Source organism: Macaca fascicularis, chromosome 14 (genome assembly GCF_037993035.2).
Source record: "Macaca fascicularis isolate 582-1 chromosome 14, T2T-MFA8v1.1".
NCBI classification, from domain to species: domain Eukaryota; kingdom Metazoa; phylum Chordata; class Mammalia; order Primates; family Cercopithecidae; genus Macaca; species Macaca fascicularis.
In genome coordinates, this window is record NC_088388.1 from 34,023,096 (window position 1) to 34,048,925 (window position 25,830).

General features: G+C 36.3%; 1 protein-coding gene across 4 annotated transcripts in view; it reads right to left on the minus strand.

The window, feature by feature from the left end:
• Positions 1-25,830, minus strand: part of ELP4 (elongator acetyltransferase complex subunit 4) — a 258,974-nt gene that overhangs the window by 225,355 nt on the left and 7,789 nt on the right. For all 4 annotated transcript variants that reach the window (XM_005578322.4, XM_005578321.4, XM_074014000.1 and 1 more), the window contains exons 2-3: positions 23,659-23,694; positions 1,364-1,485 (exon numbers count right to left, since the gene is read on the minus strand). In XM_005578322.4, coding sequence (XP_005578379.3) covers positions 1,364-1,485; positions 23,659-23,694 — 158 coding nt within the window. The remainder of the gene's footprint in view (positions 1-1,363; positions 1,486-23,658; positions 23,695-25,830) is intronic.

A 25,830-nucleotide genomic window follows, 5' to 3' on the forward strand; every position in this document is an offset into this window, starting at 1 on the left:
AGGTATTATGAATTAGTATTTATTATGTTACAAATTCCTTATAAATGACTAATTTGCCATTTTGCAAACTATGTACTAAAATTAAAATATCCTATGGAAAAATGACTTTAGATTATTAACTCTATTCAAATAATGGCTTAAATTAGGATTCTGTTATGGACAAAGAAACTAAGAATTCTAAAAGTTAAAAAAGTGTCCTCTCTGAGGAAAAAAGTGTGCTTTGGCTTAAAGATTCAGTACATTAATGACATATTTTATCATGGAAGAGAATCATTTGTAGCATTCTCCAAGAAAACTAGTATTAATCAATGTGTACTTCTAGTATCTGACTCTTCTGATTTATACCTCTGGCATATTGGTAATATAATTACCAAACAATCTGCAATTGTTTTGCTTCATGTAATGTTTTCCAGAGTTCTCTTATTATCATGACAGTGTAGAGTATTACCTATCAGATATAATAATTTTTTAATGTATGAACATTTTAATTTCCTTAGATACATTTAGAATGAAACTATGATTAAAGCTTGCACTAGGCTGGATGTGGTGGCTCATACCTGTAAGCCCAGAACTTTGGGAGGCCCAGGTAGGAGAACCCCTTGAGGCCAGGAATTCAAGACCAGCCTGGCAACATAGTGAGACCTCATCTCTTCAAAATTAAAAGAAAAAAAAATTGCCTAAAGCTTGCAGTAAAAATGGCAAATATTGTAGTGCCTTGGAATCAGTTTATTTTTGCTTGTGCTAAGTAGAAATGTAAAATATTTAAAATGTTTTATCAGCCAATTTGCTGATTATATAGATGTGCCTTTTGTTTTTATTCCATTATTTGCTTTAACTCATATAGTAGTGATTTCCTATACTTTATATAACAGTTTCAGGCTGAAAATTCGAATTCCAAGTTTCTTTTAAAGGCTTCTTAAGAGCAACAGTTAACCCATACTTTGTTAGCAGTATAGAAAACTTAGACTTTGGAAAATTTGCTTTGCCATAGTAGTAGTCAAAATGAAGATGTTATAATTAGAAGCAAAAAAATTAAAGGATATTTTCCCCTTTCTTCGATAAGAAGTGTAAACTAGAATTTTTGCTATTAAGCATGACTTTTGTGAATGCCTGGTCCAGTAATTTTACTTAGTGTCAGTTTTTATTAGCTTAATGTTTCCCCACCTCTCATATGAAGTTTTAAAAAATTGTTCAAGAACATTACTTTAAAATATAACTCTATGTTCAAATAAATTTGATACTTTTTACTGAGATTTAAAAAAATGTATAATCCCGTTAATGCATTTAAATATAGTTTGTATATATACAAACATATATCTTGTTTACCATTCAAAATGCAATATTAAGTTCATATATTCTATACCTGTAAAATGTTGGCAGGATCCTCTTTAGCAGATGCAACCAACAAAGTATGCCCATTGACAATTCCTTCTGCCAGGAAACACTTGAAGAGCAAAGGTGAGTAAATATTATATTTATCCTCCTCTGTAAAAAAGGAAAAGTTGCAGTTAGAAACATATAGCAAGAAAAGAATCAAATGGGTATCAAATAGCAAGCACACTCATATGTTTTTATATTTTTTTCCCTTAAAACAATTATATGAGGTGGAACAATAATTGTGTATTCCTGAGGCACAGTTAGATAAGCTAAGACTTGTAAAGAGAGTCAATGAGAACTAAGTACTTTTAACAGACTTTCTGGCTCCAGACATCATTCTCCAACTACTATATCACTTTGATATCCACAAAATTACCCCCTGCACATATATACAGACTTCAGGTATAGGGAACTTCACTAGTAAATTTAAACATTTTAAGGAAAAAACAATACCAGTACTTAAACTCAGCAAAAAGGAAAAGGAAACAATTCCTACTTTATAGGTCCATTATTACTCTAACATCAAAATCAAAGAGTTTTACAAAACTACACATCATTATCAAATTTTAGGAAGTCATTATACCAATCCTACATGTACTCTTTCAGAAAAGAGGAAAGGATGAAACACTTCTAAACTCATTTTATGAGGCCAGTATTACCCCAATACCAAAACTAGACCAAGATACCACAGAAACAGAAAGCTACAGACTAATATACCTCACAAAAATATAAAATAGTTCTTTAAATATCATAAAACCAAATCCAGTAATAGAATATATATTTATATTACATATAATTAGTACAATTTGGTTTTAAATACTGTAAAACCAAATCCAGTAATATTACATCTTCAACTTGACACATGGGATCTACAAAAAACCTATAGATATCATCATATGTAATGGTAAGATGCAATGCTTTTCTTCTGAGATTGGGAAAAATGGAGGTATATTTACTTTCACTACTTCTAATCAATATTGTATGGAAGGTCTTAGCTATGTAATATTACTGACTTTGGTTTTATCGCATTTAAAACAAAATTATGGTAATTATACATGATAGATTATAATCATATAAATATATAATACAATATAATTATATTGTATTATATAATTATATAGAGATGCAATATAATAATTATAATTATATTGTCATTACTATAATATATAGAATTATAATTATTCTATAATTATATTGCATTAATATATTTTATATACTAATATAGATCATATTCCTGGATTTGGCTTTATAGTATTTAAAGAATTATACTATATTAATACTATACTAATTATACTATACTAATACATTAATTGTACTTCTACATAATAGTAACAAATAATAGGAACTGAAATTTTAGAAATCTCACTTGCAATTAAATATTTTGGATAAATTCAACAAAATATGTATAAGAATTAGTTCTACATTGAAAAGTACAAAACATTCTGAGAGTACAGAAGACCTAAATAAATGGAGAGATATATCATGTTCATGGGATAGAAGACTCAAATCTTCAAATTGATTTGTAGATTTAATGGAATCCCAATAAAAATCCCAGTAAGCTTTTTGGAGAAATTGACAAGGTAATTCTAAAACTTACAAAGAAATCCAAGGTCATAGAATACAGTTAATATGGTTTGGGTCTGTGTCCCTGCCCAAATCTCATGTTAAATTGTAGTCCCCGGTGTTGGAGCTGGGACCTGGTGGGAAGTGATTGGTTCATGGGAGTGGATTTCCCTTTGGTGCTGTTCTCATGATAGTGAGTTATCATGAGGTCTGGTTGTTTAGAAGTGTGTAGCACCTCCCTACTCTTTCTCTTCCTCCTGCTCCTGCCATGTGAGATGTGCCTGCCTCCCCTTTGCCTTTGGCCATGATTGTAAGTTTCCTAACCCAGCCATGATTCCTGTACAGCCTGCAGAACCATCAGCCAATTAAACCTGTTTTCCTTACAAATTACCCAGTCTCAAGTATTTCTTTAGAGCAGTGCGAGAAGGGACTAATACAACAGTCAAAGAAATTTGAACAAAGAACACAGTTGGAAGATTTACTATTTTATTTCAAGACTTACTATAAAGCTACAGCCATCAAGGTAATGTGGAATTAGCAAAAGGACAGAAATATAGATCAGTGGGAAAGAATAGAGTCCAGAAATAAATCCATACAATTGGTTTTTGATAAAGGTGGAGAAATAATTTTTTGTAACAAATGGTCCTGCAATAACTGAATATCCATATTTAAACAACAAAAAGCAATAAAAACTTCAATCTTGCCTCATAGGATACTCAATCAAAAAACAGCAAAAACCTCCATCTTATCTCTTGAACTAGTAATAAATACTAGCTTGAAATGGATCACAGACTTTAAAAAGCTGAAATAATTAAAACTATTAGAAGAAAATGCCTTCTTCACAACCTTGGAGTAGGCAAACATTTCTTAGGACATGAAAGCATGAACTGGAGAAAAAAAATGAATAAATTAAACTTCATAAAAATTTTTACAATTTGCCTTTGAAAAGACAGCTAACAGGAAGTTTTAAAAAAGGCAAACTACAGATAGAAAATATTTGCAATACATATCTACAGTAGAGGACTGGTATCCAGTATATATTTTAGCAACCTTCATAATGCAATAAGAACACAAACTGGACAACATAAAAATAAGCAAAAGATGTGAACACATCCTTTACAAAAAAAGATACATGAATAGCCAAAAAACATATTAAAAGATGTTTAGCTGACAAGTATATGGAGCAAATAAAATGCTCCAACATTGCTAGTGGCATTGCAAAACATTGTAACTACATTAGAAAACAGTTCGGCAGGCCAGATGTGGTGGCTCATGTCTGTAATCCCCACGCTTTGGGAGGCTGAGGCAAGCAGATTGCTTGAGGTCAGGAGTTTGAGACCAGCCTGGACAACACGGCGAAACCCCGTCTCTACTAAAAACACAAAAATTACTTGGGCATGGTGGTGCATGCCTATAATCCCAGGTACTCGGGAGGCCGAGGCAGGTGAATCGCTTGAACCTGGGAAGCGGAGGTTGCAGTGAGCTGAGATCACGCCACTGCACTCCAGCCTGGGTTACAGAGCAAGACTCCATCTCAAACAAATCAGAACAAAACAAAACAAAAACAGTTTGGCAGTTTCCAAAAAAGTTAAACATACACTTATTATAGGATCCAGCAATTCTACTCTTGGGTATTCACCCATGAGAGTTGAAAATACATGTTTGCATAGATTTATACAGAAGGTTTATGACAGCTTTTGTTTTCATAGCCAAAAACTGAAAACAAGTAAAATGTCCATCAACTGCTTGCTGAATGGAGAAAACAAATGATAGATTCATAAATGGATTACTATTCAGCAATAAAAAGAAATAAACTACTAATTTACAGTAGTTTCTTGGTATCCACAGGGGATTGGCTACGAAGGACATCCAGGATGGGATATCTAGGATACCCCATGGATACCAAAATCCAAAGATGCTTAGTACCTTACATTTTGCCCTCTGTATCCAAGGATGTGGTACATGCTAATACAGAGGACTGACTATACATGCAACAACATGGATAAATCTCAAAAAAAAATTATGCTAAGTGAAAAAAGCCAGATACAAAAAAGTACGTATGGCAAAATTGCAGTTACATGATATTCTATAGAAAGCAAACTTAATCACTAGTGACAGAAAGGAGAGGTTAGGTGCTTGGGGCCAGGAAACTTGAGTACCAGGAAACACTTTATGGTGACAGAAGTGTTTTATATCTTGATTGTGGTGGTGGCTGCATGAGTATATACAGCTGTAAAAAGTCACTAAAATAAGTAAATGGGCTTGGCACAGTCAATTGCTTCTGTAATCCTCATGCTTTGGGAGGCCGAGGTGGCAGGATGGCTTTGAGGTGAGGAGTTTGAGACAAGCAGGAGCAATAAAGCAATACCTCAGCTCTACAAAAAACAATAAAAAATTAGCTGGGTGTGGTGATATGCACTGGTAGTCCTAGCTACTTGGGAGGCTGAGGCGGGAGGATCCCTTGACCCCAAGAGCTCAAGGATGCATTGAGCCATGATTGTGCCACTGTACTCCAGCCTGGGGAACAGAACGAGAACCTGGCTCAAAAATAATTCAATAAAATAAATAAACAAATGGGTGCATTTCATTGTACATAAATTAAAATTAAATAACGTTTATTTATTAAAACAATTCCCTAAAGTACGACCAAAATATCAGGTGTTGAATTGTTTAGATATCTTCTTAGCACATTATCTTAGAGAAAATCCATGATTAAAAGTATAGTCAATTTACACAAAGTCTAATTTTATATATTAAAACACATAGCTAGTTCTTTAACATTATTCATCACTCACAAAATGTACTTAATGTTTATGGACATTCTATGAGAATTTTAGCGTGTTACGGCGAAGGAAAATGTTTTCAATGCTTCTGCATTGCTTACAGCTGACAGATGGAAAAGCTAGCAGAGACAACTATGGGGGAGATGATCAGCACTGACTACTGATTAACACAGCTGTAAAAATTGCTTACGCTGTATAACTAAGAATTCACCTCCACTCAACTTTAGAACTAACTAGAAAGTCACGTTTAAAAAAGAATTCATTTTACCTGAAGTAATTACTATTAAGTCAGTTTAGAGAAGCAACCATTTAAACCATTATAAATCAATGATGTACGAAACAAACCTGATATTACAATTTTTAATTTCTAAGATTGGTATTTTTACAAGATGGAAAATTTAAATTTTAAAAAATTCACCCACAATCCTCAAATAATCATTGTGTAAAGTTTGCTCTATTTCTGTTCAGTACTTTTTCTATGTTTTCGGTGATTATTGGATTTGGTATCCTACTTTTTTCACTTAATCTAACATGCTTTATAGTTTTGTACCCAACGTGTTTAAGGCTGAATAATATTCTAGAAAATTTATGAACATACTTTACTTAGCTATACCCCCTCACCATGGACTTTTCATGCTGCTTTTAGGTTTTACTAGTACTAAATACAGAAGAATAAGGATGCTTCAGGGCCAACATGCCCAAGATGAAACTCGGTAACTCATTATTTTTTTCCACCAAATGTGGTCCTCTTTCAGTTTTCAGAAAGCCAGAATTTATACCTAATATCGCTCTCTCTGTCTCTCTCTCTCACACACACACACCCCCCCAATCTACCTCTCTTCCCATCCTTCTAATCCTGTGAAATGTATTATCAAAGTATCGAAGTATTTGTGGAATGTGATTACTTCCCTCCATGCTAATGTCATTCCACTAGTCATACTACTAAAAACTATTACCTGGCCGGGCACGGTGGCTCACACCTGTAATCCCAACACTTTAGGAGGCCAAGGCAGGCAGAGGTCAGGAGATCAAGACCATCCTGGCTAACACGGTGAAACCCCATCTCTACTAAAAATACAAAAAAATTAGCTGGGCGTGGTGGCAGGCGCCTGTAGTCCCCGCTACTCGGGGGGCTGAGGCAGGAGAATGGTGTGAACCCAGAAGGTAGAGGTTGCAGTGAGTCGAGATCACGCCACTGCACTCTAGTCTGGGCGACAGAGCGAGATTCCGTCTCAAAACAAACAAACAAACAAAAAACACAAAACTCTTACCTAAATGACTGTAATTTTCTCTCATTTCTTTGCATCCACCCTAATCCTCCTCCTTCAATTTAGTAGTAACATTTTCAAAATGCAAACTTGATCATCTCATTTTCCTACTTAAAACTTTTCAGGCCAGGCGCGGTGGCTCAGGCCTGTAATCCCAGCACTTTGGGAGGCTGAGGTGGGCGGATCATGAGGTCAGGAGATCGAGACCATCCTGACTAACACGGTGAAATCCTGTCTCTACTAAAAAATACAAAAAAAAAAAAAAAAAAAGCCGGAAATGATGGCGGGCATCTGTAGTTCCAGCTACTCAGGAGGCTGAGGCAGGAGAATGGCGTGAATGTGGGAGGCGGAGGTTGCAGAGAGCCGAGCTCGCGCCACTGCACTCCAGCCTGGGTGACAGAGCGAAACTCCGTCTCAAAAATAAATAAATAGATAAATAAATAAATAAATAAATAATAAAAACTTTTCAGTGGTTCCTCATTGCTCTTGAGAAAAAGAACTAAATCTTTTAACCTGGTCTACAGGCTCTACATGGTTGTAGCTGAACAGCAGGGTTTAACTTGCATAAGTAAAAATATTTAACAGTGGTATAACAATGCCACTTTTCTCTCTTTAAAATGTAAATGAGGAATGCTTATACACTGTTTGTGGGAATAAATTTATATAAAATATAAATATTTTATAATTAGCACAAAGTAAATTTGTACTAATTTATTCTGTTATCCATATAGAAAACAGTATGGAGATTTTTCAAAGAACTAGAAATAGAACTACCATTCAATCCAGCAATCCCACTACTTGGTTACACTGAAAGGGAAAGAAATAATTACATAAAAAAGATACCTGCACACATATGTTTATCATAGCAGTATTCACAATACCAAAGATATGGCATCACCTCAAGTGTCCATCAACAGATGACTGGATAAAGAAAATGTAGTATAAATACCACAGAATACTGTTAACAGTAGATAGTTAACCAGGCAGGAGCAGGGCAGGAGAGGCTCCCCCAATCCACCAAGAATGTCCAGGGACCATCAGGTGATGGTCCAGCAGTTGTCACACTGCCTCTCTAAAATGATAACTGGTCGCAGTCGATGCTAGGGAGAGAGCAGCAGTTTCCCAATGAAACTGTTAACTGGCAGCTTCCAATAAGATCTCAGGAATTGGGCGAGTGAGCTCAAGCATGCGCATTAAAAGGCAAAAATGACGGAGTATGACTTTCCCGGGGTAGTCCACCACAAAAGGGAAGAACGCCTAAGGTGAACATATCTACAACTCCGGTGAACATGTCTACAACTCCAGTAAACACACCGCACATGCTCATCTCCTAAGTGCTAGCAGGTCACCTCGCATGCAAGCAGCTCACGCCAAGGGAAGAATCACGGGAAGAGGGACGCAAAATGCCCGAAGTATGTCAGCAATGTAAAACCTGAAGCCAAAAGGTCAAACCCTGCACTTGACCTCCAAGATGCCCGCTTGAGTCTCTTCCAAGTGTACTTTCCTGCTTTAAAGCTTTTTAATAAACTTCCACTCCTGCTCTGAAACTGGCCTTGGTCTCTTTTTCAGCCTTATGCGCCTCAGTTGAATTCTTTCTTCTGAGGAGGCAAGAATTGAGGTTGCTGCAGACCCATACGGATTTGCCACCAGTTACCGGGATATACGCCACCCCTAACAATACTACTCAGCCATAAAATAGAATGAGATGTCTTTTGCAGCAACACGGATGAAACTGGAGGTCATTATCCTAAATGAAATAACTCAGAAACAGAAAACCAAATACCACATGTTTTTACTTATAAATGACAAAGGCTGCATGGACAGACAGAGTGGAATAACAGACAGTGGAGACTATAAAAGGTAGAAGAGTGGTAAGGGGGTGAAGGTTGAAAAAATACCTATTGGGTACAATGCTCACCATTTGGGTGATGGGTACATGAAGAAGCCAGACTTCACCACTGTGCAACACATGCATGTAAGAAATCTGTACTTGTGGCCAGGCGTGGTGGCTTACGCCTATAATCCCAGCACTTTAAGAGGCCGAGGAGGGTGGATCACCTGAAGTCAGGAGTTCAAGACCAGCCTGACCAACATGGTGAAACCCTGTCTCTACAAAAAAAAAAAAAAAAAATAGAAAATTAGTCAGGCGTGGTGGTACAAGCCTGTAATCCCAGCTACTTGGGAGGCTGAGGCAGGAGAATTACTTAAATCCGGAAGGCAGAAGTTGCAGTGAGCTGAGATCATGCCATTGCATTCCAGCCTGGGCAACAAGAGCAAAACTCCATTTCAAAAAAAAAAAAAAAAAAAAAAAGAAATCTGTACTTGTACACCCTGAGAGCATAAAAATTAAAAAATAAAAATAAAATATACATGACTGTGGTTTAACAAATTTTAGTAATGAGAAAAAGAAACCTAAACTATTTAATTAGAAGAATTAAAACATTCATAAAATTAAGGATGCATATTACAATACTCAAGTGAGAGAATGAACTGCATCAGATCAGTACTACTTAAAGTAGGGATATGTACTCACAGATAATTTAAAAAACTGGGTGATTTATGAGTAATGAAGGATAATAAACAAACTAGATGTCACAGTTGTCTTTTTCTATCTATCTCTTAAATGAGTGAGGGTTCTGAATTATTTCTTACTCCCCATACTATCCTTAGTGATCTTTTCTTTGTCTCTAGCTCCACTTTCTCTGTGCTAAGCTCCAGGCATTGACATCATTGCTATTTATTTGCATATTATTAACTAGACATAGTACTTAGCAAACATGTTTTATGTTATCTTATCTTATCTTTAATGTGCCAACAGAATTTCATGACATGTCCAAAGGGGAAACCGTATTTTTTTCCTCTTCCTTGCTGCCCGTCTTCCGGTGGTAACATGCTAATTTGGTAAGTTACTTGGTAACCATTTGCTTTGGGCTTCAGGTTTCTTCAACTATAATAAGGGAATAATAAAATTATACCTATCTCATAAGACTGTGGCAAAGATGAAATACTTAAATCAGTGCCTTGTGCATAATTAAGTGGTCAATAAATGTTAGCTACTATGTTTTTCATTCTCAGCTCTTCCCTTTCCTTTATATCCCCACAAATAATCATTCAACTTCCTAAATCTTTAAGATCCATCCATTTCCTTCCGTCTTTACTGACAATAACGTAGTTCAATGCATCCTTAACTCTCACCATCAGCCTCCCAATTGGTCCCTGTACTTCTAACCTTACTCCTCCCTCCAATCTATTCTCCACAATACTCAAGAGTATTTTTTTTTCTAAAGAGCAAATCTAGTCTTGTCACTCCCCTGTTTCAAAAACTTAAATGGCTTTTCGTTGCTCTCAAGAGAAAAACACCCAAAAAGCAAGCCATGTAAGCCTCTCTAAATGTTGTGTTGCCTTCTTTCTCAACACTTCCCCCCTTCCATATCTCATAAACCCCAGGGACAGGAAACTACTTGTTGGCACCAGCCTTCTTGCCTCAGGACCCTTGTATAAATTCCTTCACAACTTTGGCTAACTAATTTGCTCACATCCTTCCAGACCAAGATTAGGTGGCACCATCATTGAGAAGCTTTACTCAAGGCTGAGTGAGATATCAGTCTGCTCTGGAGCACCCTCTTTACCCCTGGTAGTATTTAATAAACACTCCTGAAATTCCTCCATAAAGCTAAAAGATTGTTATGGCAGAGAATGCATCCTATTATCATATTTCTAGTGCTGGGCACATAGTATACATATACTTAATATTTGTAGAATTAATTAGGGGAAAAAACAACAAACAAAAATCGATCTTGTCTTATAAATCATCCACATCTACTACAGTTTGAAAACATACCATTGTATACACATATAGACATACATTCTATAATAGTTATCACTTCTATTTTTTCAAAGAATCCTATGAGGCAGGAAACACTAATAGGAAGATCACCTACTTAGGGATTAGCAAAAACACTAAACTCATCAAGCTGAAAATTACCAATTTTGTGAAACAAATTTTGAGGTTGCACAATAAGCATTTAATTAATCTATTTAGTGAATTCCCCTAACACTGGGCAAGTAAAAATGATAATGATGTGACAGAACTGCCAAAAAGCAAATGTAATTTTGGCCTGAATTAACGGTCTAATTTCTAGGTTCAGAGACATACTTGTCCTGTTCTATTCCACAGTAGTCAACCCACCTGATGATAATATATTCAGTTTGGGGACTTACACAAACTAAAGCATCTTCAAAAATAGTGATGGTGAAGGGAGCTGAAAGTATGTGACACGAGAAATGGAAATATTTAGCTTAAAGAAACAGACCCAAGAGACATAAGGTAGCTGTCTTCAAATATCTGTTGGACTATAAAATGGAAAAGGAATATCATTTGTACATTATGGCTCCAAAGAGTGGAACAAAGCCTAGTGGACAGAAACAACAGGAATATCATTTTTTTTCTTAATACAAAAGTCCAAATGAGCTGTATCATCACTCTACCAAGACTGCTCTCCAACACCAATTATTTTATAATTGTGTAATTTGTTGGATATTTGCAAATCCTTACCTTACTTATCTATGACAACTATTACCATTGACAATTTTTTTCATGAAACTACTGTATACTCCCTTCCCACATTTTCCCAGTTTTTATAACTTTGCTCCTGTCTCTTTAGCCATTCTTTGTGTATGTAAATGGTTTATATAGAGCTCTCAAGTTTTTGTTATATACATATGGAATGATTTTATGTACTTTTTGCTAGTCACTACTTTCAGCTATGCAAGCAAAATCTTTCTTTTCTCATCTTTTAATGACATCCGGAGCTGCTTCCATGATTCTCACTAGTTTCAGTTATTAAAACTTGACTGTCCAGTTAAAAACTTAGTCAACAGTCAATACAACATTTTCCACTAAGGCTTGTGGCTTGAAATACTTAGTGGGGCGGTGTTAAGGGGAGGGGGTAGCAGCGAGAAAAGGAAGTTCTAAGACACCTCTTTCTACAAGTCTTTTCTTCAAGTCCTAGCTCCTACACCGGGAAGGTAGAGCAAAAGAGTGGCAGAGATCAGTTTTTGTAACTGCCTGTCTGTCACAGGTAGAGAGATGTCCCTAGCCTCACTCTGACCTGGTGTATTAAGTCTGCTGCTTATACCCTCTAAAGTTATGGTGGTTTCCATGTAGATGGTAAGTGTGGTTTGTGGGTGGTACCTTACTTCATACTGGCCCTATATGTCACTGAAGAACCCTGCAAAGAGGTAGAATCTAGTGTTTTGGCAGCTAGTAATTCATCCTCAGTCTCTCTTTGGAAATACTATTACTGTCATTATTCTTCTAGCTGTGTTTGTTTACACAATCTATTCTATCAGGCCCCCCTCCTTTTCCTGTATTAGAAACAGGAAATAGTCTTAATGTTTGACAATGTTGACAAAATCCAGCAAATATAAAGCAGGCTGTCCTAATAACTCTCATTCTGCACTATTCACTTTGATGAGCTTGGAGGTTCTAGAAGTTAGCAAGGAATTGGCTGGGAAACAGGAATGTCAAGTTCTGCTTCTTGCAAGCAACTTCAATGTCTACGACTGATGGCCTTGGAGGTGTATGCCCTCACTTGCCTCACTTTTTACCATAAATGTACTCCTGCTTTCTCCAGTCCTTGACTTTATTGCCTGGTTATGGCAGTGACAGTGGTGGAGATACGAGGAAGTATCTGTGCTAGTTCTTTGGGCCTGCAAGGAGGTGGCTCACTCCAATTGTGGGAAAGTGAAAACTTAAGACTTTGTCTTCTTTTTCTCACTGCAGGCTACACTCACCAATTCTAGGGTACTTAACATATGGTTAAAAAATAGCAAACAGCTAATATAACAAACAGCACTAACTCTAATAGCAAACAGCACTAACTCTATACTAAACACGGCACTGCACTTCTCATGCATTGGTTTATTTAATCCTCACAATAAGCAAACAGCACTAACTCTATACTAAACACGGCACTGCACTTCTCATGCATTGGTTTATTTAATCCTCACAATAACTTTTTTTTTTTTTTTTTTTTTTTTTTTTTCCAGACGGAGTCTCACTCTGTCATGCAGGCTGGAGTGCAGTGGCACAATATTGACTCATTGCAACCTCCACCTCCTGGGTTCAAGCGATTCTTCTGCCTCAGCCTTCTGAGTAGCTGGGATTACAGGTGCCTGCCACAATGCCCAGCTAATTTTTGTATTTGTAGTAGAGATGGGGTTTCGCCATGTTGGCCAGGCTGGTCTCAAACTCCTGACCTCAGGTGATCTGCCAGCCTCACTCTCCCAAAGTGTGGGGATTACAGGCATGAGCCACCGCACCTGGCTCTCACAATAACATTTTAAGATAAATGCTATTAATCCCTACCTTACAGATAAAGAAACTGAGGCACAGAGAGGGTAAGCACTTACCTAAGGTCCTATAGCTAGTAAACAGCAGAGCCATGGTTTGAATTTAGACAGATTCCAGAGGCTATGCTCTCAACTTTTTTTCATGAGCTTACTTTCCTTTAACTATTTCTTACTGATAAGCATAGGCTTTAGATTTTGGAACAGTTTTCTTTTTACGCTAGTTGTTCTTAGTATTTTGAGTCTCAAACCAACTCTGAACATTTGATGCATTATACATGCTACTCTAAAAATAAACACAGTCAAAGCCGGGCATGGTGGCTCATACCTGTAATTCCAGCACTTTGGGTGGTCGAGGCAGGTGGATCATCTGAGGTCAGGAGTTCGAGACCAGCCTGGCCAAAATGGTGAAACCCTGTCTCTACCAAAAATACAAAAATTAGCAGGGTGTGGTGGCGTGCACCTGTGGTCCCAGGTACTCAAGAGGCTGAGGCAGGAGAATTGCTTGAACTTGGGAGGCGGAGGTTACAGTGAGCCAAGATCACACCACTGCACTCCAGCCTGGGCAACGCAGCAAGACTCCTTCTCAAGAAAAAAAAGAATACACACACACACACACACACACACACACACACACACACACACACACACAGTCAAAAACAAATTTTCATGTAATTTCAGGGAATTAAGAGATCTCCCAAAGTTCCATCCTAGATCCTCAAGTATAAACCTGGGGAATCCGCCACTTGTCTATGACAACACTAAAACACACACTGAATAACACAACTCCTAAATCTTTTTCTCTAGCCTAAATTTCATGCCAGAAAAATCTAACTTTCTATTAGGTTGAATGACTTGGGTTTTTCACTAGTACCTAAAAGTTATTATGTTTAACCTGAATTCTTTACCTCACCTCAATATTTGCTCATTCTTTTCCTTTTCTAACTCACTTAATGGTCCTAATTCTAAACTTTCCCAGGATAAAAATCTGGGAATCATCCTATTTTCTGTCTCTCCTTCATCACCTACACACGTACATAGCACAGAAATAGAAATTGACTTTCTTAAGAGGTACCTATTAAGTGAGGAAAAATGTAGAAAAATAGTGTTTCATATCAGTGCAGTCTAAGCATAACCAGTTAAACATTTCAAATTCAATATACATACTGAAATAAAGAAGTAGAAAAGTGAAATAGCAAATTTATGACAAAAGTCTTAAAAGTATAGTAACAAACATTACCTCATGTTTAGATTAGGGCAATGAGTAGTTTCCATCACTTCAAATTTTTACTTTATTTCTGCAGTGTATCCATCATAATATTTCTTAATTGCTCAAAACACTCCATGACTATCTATTTCTTACTAATATAATTTAATTGCCTTTATCCAGGCTTTTGAGTCACTCATTCATTCATTATGCTCCTACATGGCTCCCATGGTTACAGAGCTTTCAGTCTATTAAATAAGTAATCGTGATCAGGCAATTTCATGATTACCTGATTAAAAAAATGTGTAATAAGTACCATGATAATGTAAATAAAGACTACTACAGAAGTATACAGAAGGAATACTGAGTGTAGGTAAAGGGAAAGCAGCAGTTAAAGAAAACTTTCTGGAAGAGATGGCTAAGTGGAGACCTCAAAAACAATTAAGAGGAAAATAAAAGGCAGCAAGAAAGAACATAAGCAAAGGTCTAGAGAGAGGGCTGAGAAGTATCCTCTAGGTTTAGCAGGGAGAAAGTCATTAAGGTGGTTTCAGTGAAATGGTAGTATTTGAAGTAGATTGAGGAATGACTGAAATATTACAAAATATGTAAGTACAGACTATACAAGAGGTTTGGCTATGAAAGGGAAGAGAAAAAGCAATAGTGGAGAAAGGGGTAGGGTTAAGAGGGAAGATGTTGTTCTCCTTGTTTTTAAATAAAGCTTAAAAATACATTTGAGTATAGTTAAAGTACACACTGAAAAAAATTAATACAGTGGAAGAGACTAAAGGAGAGAAGGGAAATTGATATTGCTAGGTCCTTAGAAAGTTAGAATGAGATGAAATTTAAAGTGCAGATGAAAGATGATTCTCAAATAGTAGAAGGTACAGTATATCTTTGCATTTGTGAATAGAGGTAAGTTTTGAGGATTGATTTTAGGAACTTGGGTGAGTTCTCATCTGATAAAACTCTATTTTTTTTCTGTGTGATATAACTGTAAGTTATTCCAGAGGATTAAGATAAAGTACTATACTATGTTAGATGTTTGAAGACATTTTGTTTGATGTCATCACAGTAGTATACTATGTTAGATTTTTTTTTTTTAATTATACTTTAAGTTCTAGGGTACATGTGCATAATGGGCACGTTTGTTACATATGTATACTTGTGCCATGTTGGTGTGCTGCACCCATCAACTCGTCAGCACCCATCAACTCGTCATTTACATCAGGTATAACTCCCAATGCAATCCCTCCCCCCTCCCCGCTCCTCATTATAGGCCCCGGTGTGTGATGTTCCCCTTCCCGAGTCCAAGTGATCTTATTGTTCAGTTCCCACATGAGTGAGAACATGCGGTGTTTGGTTTTCTGTTCTTGCGACAGTTTGCTGAGAATGATGGTTTCCAGCTGCATCCATGTCCCTACAAAGGACACAAACTCATCCTTTTTTATGGCTGCATAGTATTCCATGGTGTATAGGTGCCACATTTTCTTAATCCAGTCTGTCACTAATGGACATTTGGGTTGATTCCAAGTCTTTGCTATTGTGAATGGTGCTGCAATAAACAGACGTGTGCATGTGTCTTTATAGCAGCATGATTTATAATCCTTTGAGTATATACCCAGTAATGGGATGGCTGGGTCATATGGTACTTCTAGTTCTAGATCCTTGAGGAATTGCCATACTGTTTTCCAGAATGGTTGAACTAGTTTACAGTCCCACCAACAGTGTAAAAGTGTTCCTATTTCTCCACATCCTCTCCAGCACCTGTTGTTTCCTGACTTTTGAATGATCGCCATTCTAACTGGTGTGAGATGGTATCTCACTGTGGTTTTGATTTGCATTTCTCTGATGGCCAGTGATGATGAGCATTTTTTCATGTGTCTGTTGGCTGTATGAATGTCCTCTTTTGAGAAATGTCTGTTCATATCCTTTGCCCACTTTTTGATGGGGTTGTTTTTTCTTGTAAATTTGTTTGAGTTCTTTGTAGGTCCTGGATATTAGCCCTTTGTCTGATAAGTAGATTGCAAAAATTTTCTCCCATTCTGTAGGTTGCCTGTTCACTCTGATGGTAGTTTCTTTTGCTGTACAGAAGCTCTTTAGTTTAATTAGATCCCATTTGTCAATTTTGGCTTTTGTTGCCGTTGCTTTTGGTGTTTTAGACATGAAGTCCTTGCCCATGCCTATGTCCTGAATGGTATTACCTAGGTTTTCTTCTAGGATTTTTATGGTATTAGGTCTAACATTTAAGTCTCTAATCCATCTTGAATTAATTTTCATATAAGGAGTAAGGAAAGGATCCAGTTTCAGCTTTCTATTTATGGCTAGCCAATTTTCCCAGCACCATTTATTAAATAGGGGATCCTTTCCCCATTTCTTGTTTTTCTCAGGTTTATCAAAGATCAGATGGCTGTAGATGTGTGGTATTATTTCTGAGGACTCTGTTCTGTTCCATTGGTCTATATCTCTGTTTTGGTACCAGTACCATGCTGTTTTGGTTACTGTAGCCTTGTAGTATAGTTTGAAGTCAGGTAGCGTGATGCCTGCAGCTTTGTTCTTTTGACTTAGGATTGTCTTGGAGATGAGGGCTCTTTTTTGGTTCCATATGAACTTTAAAGCAGTTTTTTCCAATTCTGTGAAGAAACTCATTGGTAGCTTGATGGGGATGGCCCTGAATCTATAAATTACCTTGGGCAGTATGGCCATTTTCATGATATTGATTATTCCTATCCATGAGCATGGTATGTTCTTCCATTTGTTTATGTCCTCTTTTATTTCACTGAGCAGTGGTTTAGGGATGTAAAGGACCTCTTCAAGGAGAACTATGTTAGATTTTTGAAGACTATGTTAGATGTCTGAAGGTTTAAAAGGCCACTGAGATTACTGAAAATAAAAAAGAGGTGACCAGATTTATACAAAAGTTTTCTGGCCAGTGTTGAAAGCCTACTTGACGTTACAGATCGTGATAGTCTCTAATAAATAATAAAAACAACTAAGAAGTCAATATATGGCAGCAATGACATGATATAGAAGGTGGAACATCCCCAGAAGGGATTTTTAAGGTAAGTTATCATGTTTTAGTATAAGATGAGAAATTTCATTGTGAATCTTAGCTGCTATATATGTGATCTTGGGCAAGTTACCTGGCTTCTCTCAAAGCTTCAATTTCATTACCTATAAAGACACTTCCTCTCATTGTTGTGAAATTACGTGATACAATACATGTCAACCGCTTAGCATGTTGCCCAGCACACAGTAAATCCTCAATAAATGTTAAATGTTTCAATAAAATATTTAAGGATAAGATTTTAGGATATCAGAGTTTATTTTACATGAAACAGGTGTTATAGAGGGCAAATTGAAAAGGTCAGGAAAAGAAGGAAATAGGAAACCGAGTTTAAAGAGAAAAATACGGAGTAGTATAGACATAAAAGATAAGACCACTGGAACAGCTTAATTAGATTTGGTCTTAATTTGGTTTTAGATAATGACCAAAGATAACGAGGAGGTGAAGCATGATAGATTTGGCTGGCCATAAAGTTAAACAAACAAAAATCCTAGGAGTGGGTAACAGGTATATAGCCTGGTCTTTACACACTATTGTTCTGGGAACTGGTATAAGGGTCCTTAAGTCTTACAGTGTGAATTCTACAAGTAGGTAGTTGAAGCAAGAGATCCAGGGGAAGAAGGCCAAACTTACCTTCTCACTAGTCCTAAATATGTACTCTCTCTACTTTAGAAGGACCTAGTTATTATATAAGCATGCTCTGTTGATAGCCTCTATTGTGTACTGATTAACAGTTTTCCATATGAGCAATTTTTTCTCTTCATCACACCTTTCTACCATACTTTGATTCAATTTAAGTCTTTTTCATACTTCTTATATCTGCATGTTATATATGTACTGTTCCTGGTTATTCCATATGCAACCAACATCTAGAGATTGATCTTGCCTAAGAGTGCTGAACACATTGTAAGAGCTTAAATGCTTCAGGACTAAAGGTCAGGTGGTTCTACTAAAGGACTGATATCAGTTGTCCTATTTCAGTCCTCTAAAGTAAGTTTAGTAGAATATCAAATATAGTAACACAAAACAGCGATCAGCAAAATTTTTCTTAAGGAATCAGAAAGCAAGTATTTTAGGACTTGTGATTCATACAGTTTCTGTTACAACTAATCAATTCTGTCCTTGTGGCACAAAAGAAGCTGCAGACAATGTGCACATGAATAAGTACGGCCATATTCTAATATAATTTTATTTACAAAACTAGGTGACCAGCTAGCAGGCTGTAGTTTGCCAATTCCTGCATAGAAAAAAGCTCAGAATTTTTATTTTCTTTTTGAGACAGGATTTTGCTCCATCACCCAGGCTGGAGTCCAGTGGCATGATCACTGCAGCTTCAACCTCCCTTGCTCAATCACTCCTCCCACCTCAGCCTCCTGAGTAGCTGGGACTACAGGTACATGCCACCACACCCAGTAAATATTTATATTTTTTTGTAGAAACAGGGTTTTGCCATATTGCTCTGGCTGGTTAGCTCAGAATTTATTGCATGATGTAGAAGAAAAATATAGTTCAGCAAATTCAGAAAGGTTTTAGATGACTGACAAGAAATACTGTAATATCCTGTGAGAGGGCTATTGAGACTGCTTAGTTTTTGCTATTACAAGAAATAATATGAATTAAAATTATGAAAAGTGTGGTGAACACATTCTAAGGTGGCCCCTATGATTCCTGTCTCCTGGTATTCATGCCTTTTTGTATCTCTTCCCCTTGACTGCAGCAGAATGTGGAACTTGCTTCTAATGAAGAGATTATGGCAAAGGATGTCATTTCTGTTACAAAAACCTATAACATTTTGCTGAGGGACATTCTCTCTTCTTAGTTTTGAAGGAATAAGACACCATCTTGTGAGATGCCCTATGGAGAGGGCAGCCTCTGGCTGCCAATCAGCAAGGAGCTGAATGTTGTGAACAACCACATGAGCTTGAAAGCAGATAGTTCCCTTGTCAAGCCTTCAGATGAGAACTCAGCCCTGGCTGACACCTATATTGCAGGCTTGCTGAGGACTCTGTGGAAGTGTGCCTAGATTCCTGACTTATAGAAACTATGACATAAATAAATCTGTTTTTATAAACTGTAAAATTTGTGTTAATATTGTTACACAGAAAAAATTAATACAAAAGTACACTGATAATAGGTTTAATTGTCCAAAAGTGTATCATTTATCTTCTAGGTCTAGAACTAAAATTATGTAATTAATGTAAAAGATTATTTTAAAAATAATACATTGATAAATGTCACCTATAATTTTAATAGGTGACAATTAACTTTTGAAACTTTTAAGCTGTTCCACATTTACCCATGTAACAGACTGTCAGAAAGTAATATAGATAAAACATCTCAAAGCCTATTCCAGTACTTAAGTATTAAATATTTTATGAAAAATCTATCTTTGATTTTTCGTTTTATTAATTGACAACCATCTTACATTTTTGAAGTACACAGTGGAGTCCCTTAGTTCTTCAATTTACTCCTCAGAGAATTTCCTTTCATCTGTTCATATATATTTATTTTGCTGTATTCAGAAGGTCTAAAGTGGACTTATTTTAGGTTTTTCTGGCAGTGCCCATTAGCTCTCGTTTCCATAGTTAAATTGCTACTGAAGCTGTAAATACAGTACTCTGAAAGCCCACACTCTTGCACAGGTACACGCTTCTACATAAAACTGCCTTGGTAAATGAATAAACTATTTCATGAGAAAATGGTTAAAAAGTTGGAAATCTATAGTAAAATATTATTAATGCAAATAATCTTCATGTTTTAATTTTCTTTTACTTCTGGAATTAAAAAAGTCTTTCAGTGATGAGCAATATAGTAACACCCTAGGCTGCTAAACACTGAACTAAAATCCTCGTATTTTTATATTTTGAAACTATGCTTCCACATCTTCAAGCGGATTTAATTCATTGTACAAGTCACATAGACTTGGGAATGACGAAAAGTGGAGAACTGGGGCCAGATGCAGTGGCTCACACCAATAATCCCAGCACTTTGGGGGGCAGAGGCAGGAGGACTGCTTGAGGCCTGAAGTTTAATGACAGCCTGGGCAATATAGCAAGGCCCTACCTCTACCAAAAAATAAAAATAAAAATAAAAAATTAGCAGGGCATGGTGGTGTGAATGCTGTCCCAGCTACTCAGGAGGCTGAGAAGAGAGGACTACATAAGCCCAGGAGCTGGAGGCTGCAGTGAGCTACGATCATGCCGTTGCAGTCCACCCTGGGAAACAGAGCAAGACTCATCTCTAAAAAAAAAAGAAAAGTGGAGAACTTCATCTGCTAATCTAATGTAATTGGAGTGGTAAATATTAAAACATTTGATAATATACAAGTGTTGTCAAGGGTGAGATTAGGGTAAACCGATATAATTGTTGGCTGAAGCATGAGACAGTATAACCTTTTGGGAGAGCAATCTAATAATAGCTAACAAAATTTAACATGCCGCAATGAAGCAAGTCTATAGAGTTTTTCCTACAAATATTTACATATGTGTGCAAAGGTTACACACAAGATTATGCACAATAGCATTGTTAATAATAGAAAAAGATGGAATTAATTTAAATTTTTCAGTAGAGAACTACTACAAAAAATTATGGCACATCTATACAATAAAATCCTATGCAGTTGTTAACAAGAATGAAGTAGTACATCTATATGAATGTACATAAATTGAGGTTTAAGATGTATTAAGTAGATAAAGCAAAGTGTGAAATGCTCCCCTGTATATTACTTACATAGAAATATTTGGGTGGAATACCCAGGACACTATAATTTCAAGGGACGGAGGCTGAGGTTTTGAAAAAGCAACTTAATTTTCTTTACACACCGTTTTTGTATTTTATGTATTTATACCAAACATGTAGATAATTTTCTCAATAAACACCTTCAGACATTCTTTATTTACCGTAAGATACATTCTTAAAAATGTAACTGAGATAATCATTTCTAGAATTTCTTGATCACAGGTTATTTTTTTCTGTTACATGTAGTGTTAGGAATAATTCTGTCTTCAAAGTCCTTAAACTACTTTAATGACTCATGGGTGACATAAGTATCTCATAAGACATATTTTACTTAGCTTTTATTAAAAATTGTCTACTGTCTGGATACTCAGGCACTAAATTCTAGGTAAATTTCCAGAAGATTATATTGTATTGATGAAAGTAAATGATTGGTAAGAAGTTGGCAGATACTTCACAGTCAAGAGCCAACAAGGAAATTAATGGCTGAGGTGAGAGAACACAGGGCCAAAACGATTAAATGGTATACTTTCAGAAAATTAATATATTACATTTTTAATAGCAATATGCTACAACTATATAAACCGATGTAACAAATATTGTACACCTGAAGATGTTTTTAGCACTCCTTATATATTGATTTCTATTTTAAAGACAAAATTTTTTGACTGGAATGGAGAAATGCCGATCATGTGAAATAAGGATTTTTATAGTGCTGCAACTTTGATCCTTATTGTGCATTAATTTATAAAGGATTCCTGCATGTTGAGAAATTTGAAAATTCATCAAAAGAAAAAATCTCCATAAATGTGAGTTTTACTTTACTACTTGAAACTGTAATAATCTAAAAAGGGATGCAATTCCTATTTTATTGTTTATCGCTATTAAACAAAACATGTGAAAAACTTTAGAGCATAGTTACAAAAAAGATGGGTTTTGGAGTCACACAGAATTCAAGTCCTGGTTCTTAGATTAACTACAGAATACTGGGAAAACTACCCCATCCCTGTGAGCCTCATTTCCTCATGTATAAAAGGGAGAAAACATGAAGTATATTTAGCATCTTACGAGGTTGTTGTATTAAGTAAAAAAAAAAAAAAACAAAGAAAAACACGTAATGCATTTTGCACAATACATGACCAACAGTAAGAGTTAAACAAAAGGCAGCTCTCACTAGTACTATTATTACTCTTCAATTATCCAGCATAGATGAGGAATAAAATGTTCTAGATAACGTTTTCCTTTACTAGACAAATTCTTACATACATGCCAAATTTTAAGCATCACCACTTTGTATTTTACTCACTCTTGGGGCAATTTCTTCCAAAATACTTACTTTTTTGTTACCTTAGGGGTCAATAAATATAAAGTCATGTTTTGGTGCCTGGCACTAATAACTTTGTCTAGATTAACATGCTTATTTTATAGTCCCAGTATGGTGAGTTCAGGTCATATTACATTTGGAATGTTATATTTAGGTCGGGCCATGGTTCAAGAGACAATGAATGCCAGACTAGAAAGTGCATAAAAAGAACGATCAGAACAGTGAGGTGTGTGAAAACCCTAACATATAAAACCAGGTTAAGGAATGATGTCTATTTAGTTTGGAGAATATTTGAGATGAAAAAATAAGTATTTTCAAATAAGGGTGTCATGTGAAAAACTATGTAAATTCATTCTGTATTATATCAGAGGACAAAAATAGGAACAACAGATATGTTACAGATACATGAATTAAATATTAATATGGCTGCTTTGATTATATGACTGACAAGCTTTATTTCAATTCCAAGATTCTGTGACCTATATACACTAAAAAAGAAAGAAGGAAATTATGGTTATACACTTAAATAAGGACTCTTGTCACTTTAAAGATGAACTAAAATATGATTTACTAAATCGTTACTTGTGTTTCAATAAAAAGATAATGACAAAATGATGTGATATATACGATGGACTTAGTATTTCAATTTCCCAAACTGATCCCTGTAATAATCCCTCTTTAAATACTGAGATTCTCCAAAAAAATCAATTCACATTAATTTTAGTCTTTTTTAAAAAATGGAGCACAATGCACTGTAAACATTTTTAAGTTATAAGAGCTACATCTTCAGATATATTTGCCTAATTTATTTCAATTTCAGGTCAACATTAGAATTTAAAATAGAACTTAAGTCAATTCCTCTCTAATTTATCTTAAGTTCTGTCGTGTTAGTGATTTAAATAATTTTGGAATGGGAATTGGATAAAATGATTATGCACAACAGAAAACAATGATAGAGGAGAGCAAAGCATGTATTTTGTACTAACCAATTAGAAGAACTGTTCCAATGGCTAAACCTCCACCTGGAAATGAAACAAAACCAGAAGAAAATTAATTTACCTTTTCCATTATCTTTAACATAAAAGTTAGGCTTTATGAAGGAAAGGCACTTCAGTAACTGTAAAACTGCAGTTGTGAACAACATTTTAATTGCCTTTGCAATACTTTGCTCAAGGTGCTATTATAAAATAATTACATATTATATGTAATTACACACTACACATTACAATTACTTTCTTTTCTTTTTTTTTGAGATGGGAGTCTCGCTCTGTCGCCCACACTGGGATGCAGTGGCACGATCTCTGCTCGGCTCACTGCAACCTCCCCATCCTGGGTTCAAGCGATTCTCCTGCCTCAGCCTCCTGAGTAGCTGGGATTACAGGTGCCTGCCACCACGCCCGGCTAATTTTTGTATTTTTAGTAGAGATGGGGTTTTACCATGTTGGTCAGGCTGGTCTCGAACTCCTGACCTCATCTGATCCACCTGCCTTGGGCTCCAAAAGTGCTGGGATTACAGGCGAGAGCCACCATGCCTGCCCTACAGTTACTTCCATAATATACTGTACTATCCTCCTTTCTTCTATGATAGAACCATACAGCATTCAACATAACTGTGGTTAAGCACTCCAATAATGTTATATTTAGCACTTGTTAACTCAAGACTTAAATGTGCACGGTAACTTTACTACGGAAGTAGTAAACATAGATAAGATTATAGAAATGCCACATTAATATTTATCTTCAAACTTAGTAAGATTTTAAGTAAAGAATTGATAATGAATGCTATTTCTTCTTTATTATGAATAATATACACAAAGTCTGGACATGCTCTAAATATATTTACAATTTAAAAGGAACGTATTTGCCATTTCAAACAAAAAAAGATCATCATTACAAAATACATTTTCAGTATTACTAGACCAGTGTTCTTTTACATATCTGAATTAGGCCGGGCACAGTGGCTCAGGCCTGTAATCCTAGCACTCTGGGAGGCTGACGTGGGCAGATCACTTGAGGTCAGGGGTTCAAAACCAGCCTGGACAACATGGTAAAACCCTGTCTGTACTAAAAATACAAAAAAATCTGCCGCATGTGGTGGCACATGCCTATAATCCCAGCTACTTAGAAGGCTGAGAAACGGGAATTTTTTATTTATTTATTTATTTTTGAGACAGAGTCTCACTCTGTCGCCCAGGCTGGAGAGCATTGGCACGATCTCGGCTCACTGCAAACTCTGCCTCCTGGGTTCAAGTGATTCTTCTGCCTCAGCCTCCAGAGTAGCTGGGATTACAGGCGCCTGCCACTAGACCCAACTAGTTTTTTGTATTTTTAGTAGAGACGGGGTTTCACTACCTTGGCCAGGCTGGTCTTGAACTCCTAACCTCGTGATTCACCTGCCTGGACTTCCCAAAGTGGTGGGATTATAGGTGTGAGTCACCGTGCCCAACCTGAGACACGAGAATTTTTTAAACCTGGGAGGCGAGGTTGCTGTCAGTTGAGATCGCACCACTACACTCCAGCCTGGGCAATAGAGTGAGACTCTGTCTCAGAAAAAAAAAAAAAAATCTGATTTATGGTAATATAATCATGAAATATATAATTCAAATGGTGAATCATTAAAAATCAATTTAAAAATTAATTTTAAGGCTAGGCGCAGTGGCACACACCTGTAATCCCAGTACTTTGGGAGGTTGAGGCAGGCGGATCACCTGAAGTCGGGAGTTTGAGACCAGCCTGACCAACATGGAGAAACCCCGTCTCTACTGAAAATACAAAAGTAGATGGGCATGGTGGTGCATGCCTGTAATCCCAGCTACATAGGAGGCTGAGGCAGGAGAATTGCTTGAAACAGGGAGGTGGAGGTTGCAGTGAGCCAAGATTGCACCATTGCACTCCAGTCTGGGCAACAAGAGCGGAACTCTGTCTCAAAAAAAAAAAAAAAAAAAAAAAAATTAAAGAACTTAGAACTACACTAAGACATTTGAGTACTAATACTTTGCTGTTCACTCCATTTGTAAAACTAGTACCATTTTAATTAATATCTCAAACACAAATTCACTTAAAAATTTAAAAACTGAATATCAAAGAATAGAAACGTATTTAAAGTATAATTTAAAAAATACTCAAAGTTAGGCCAGTTGCGGTGGCTCACGCCTGTA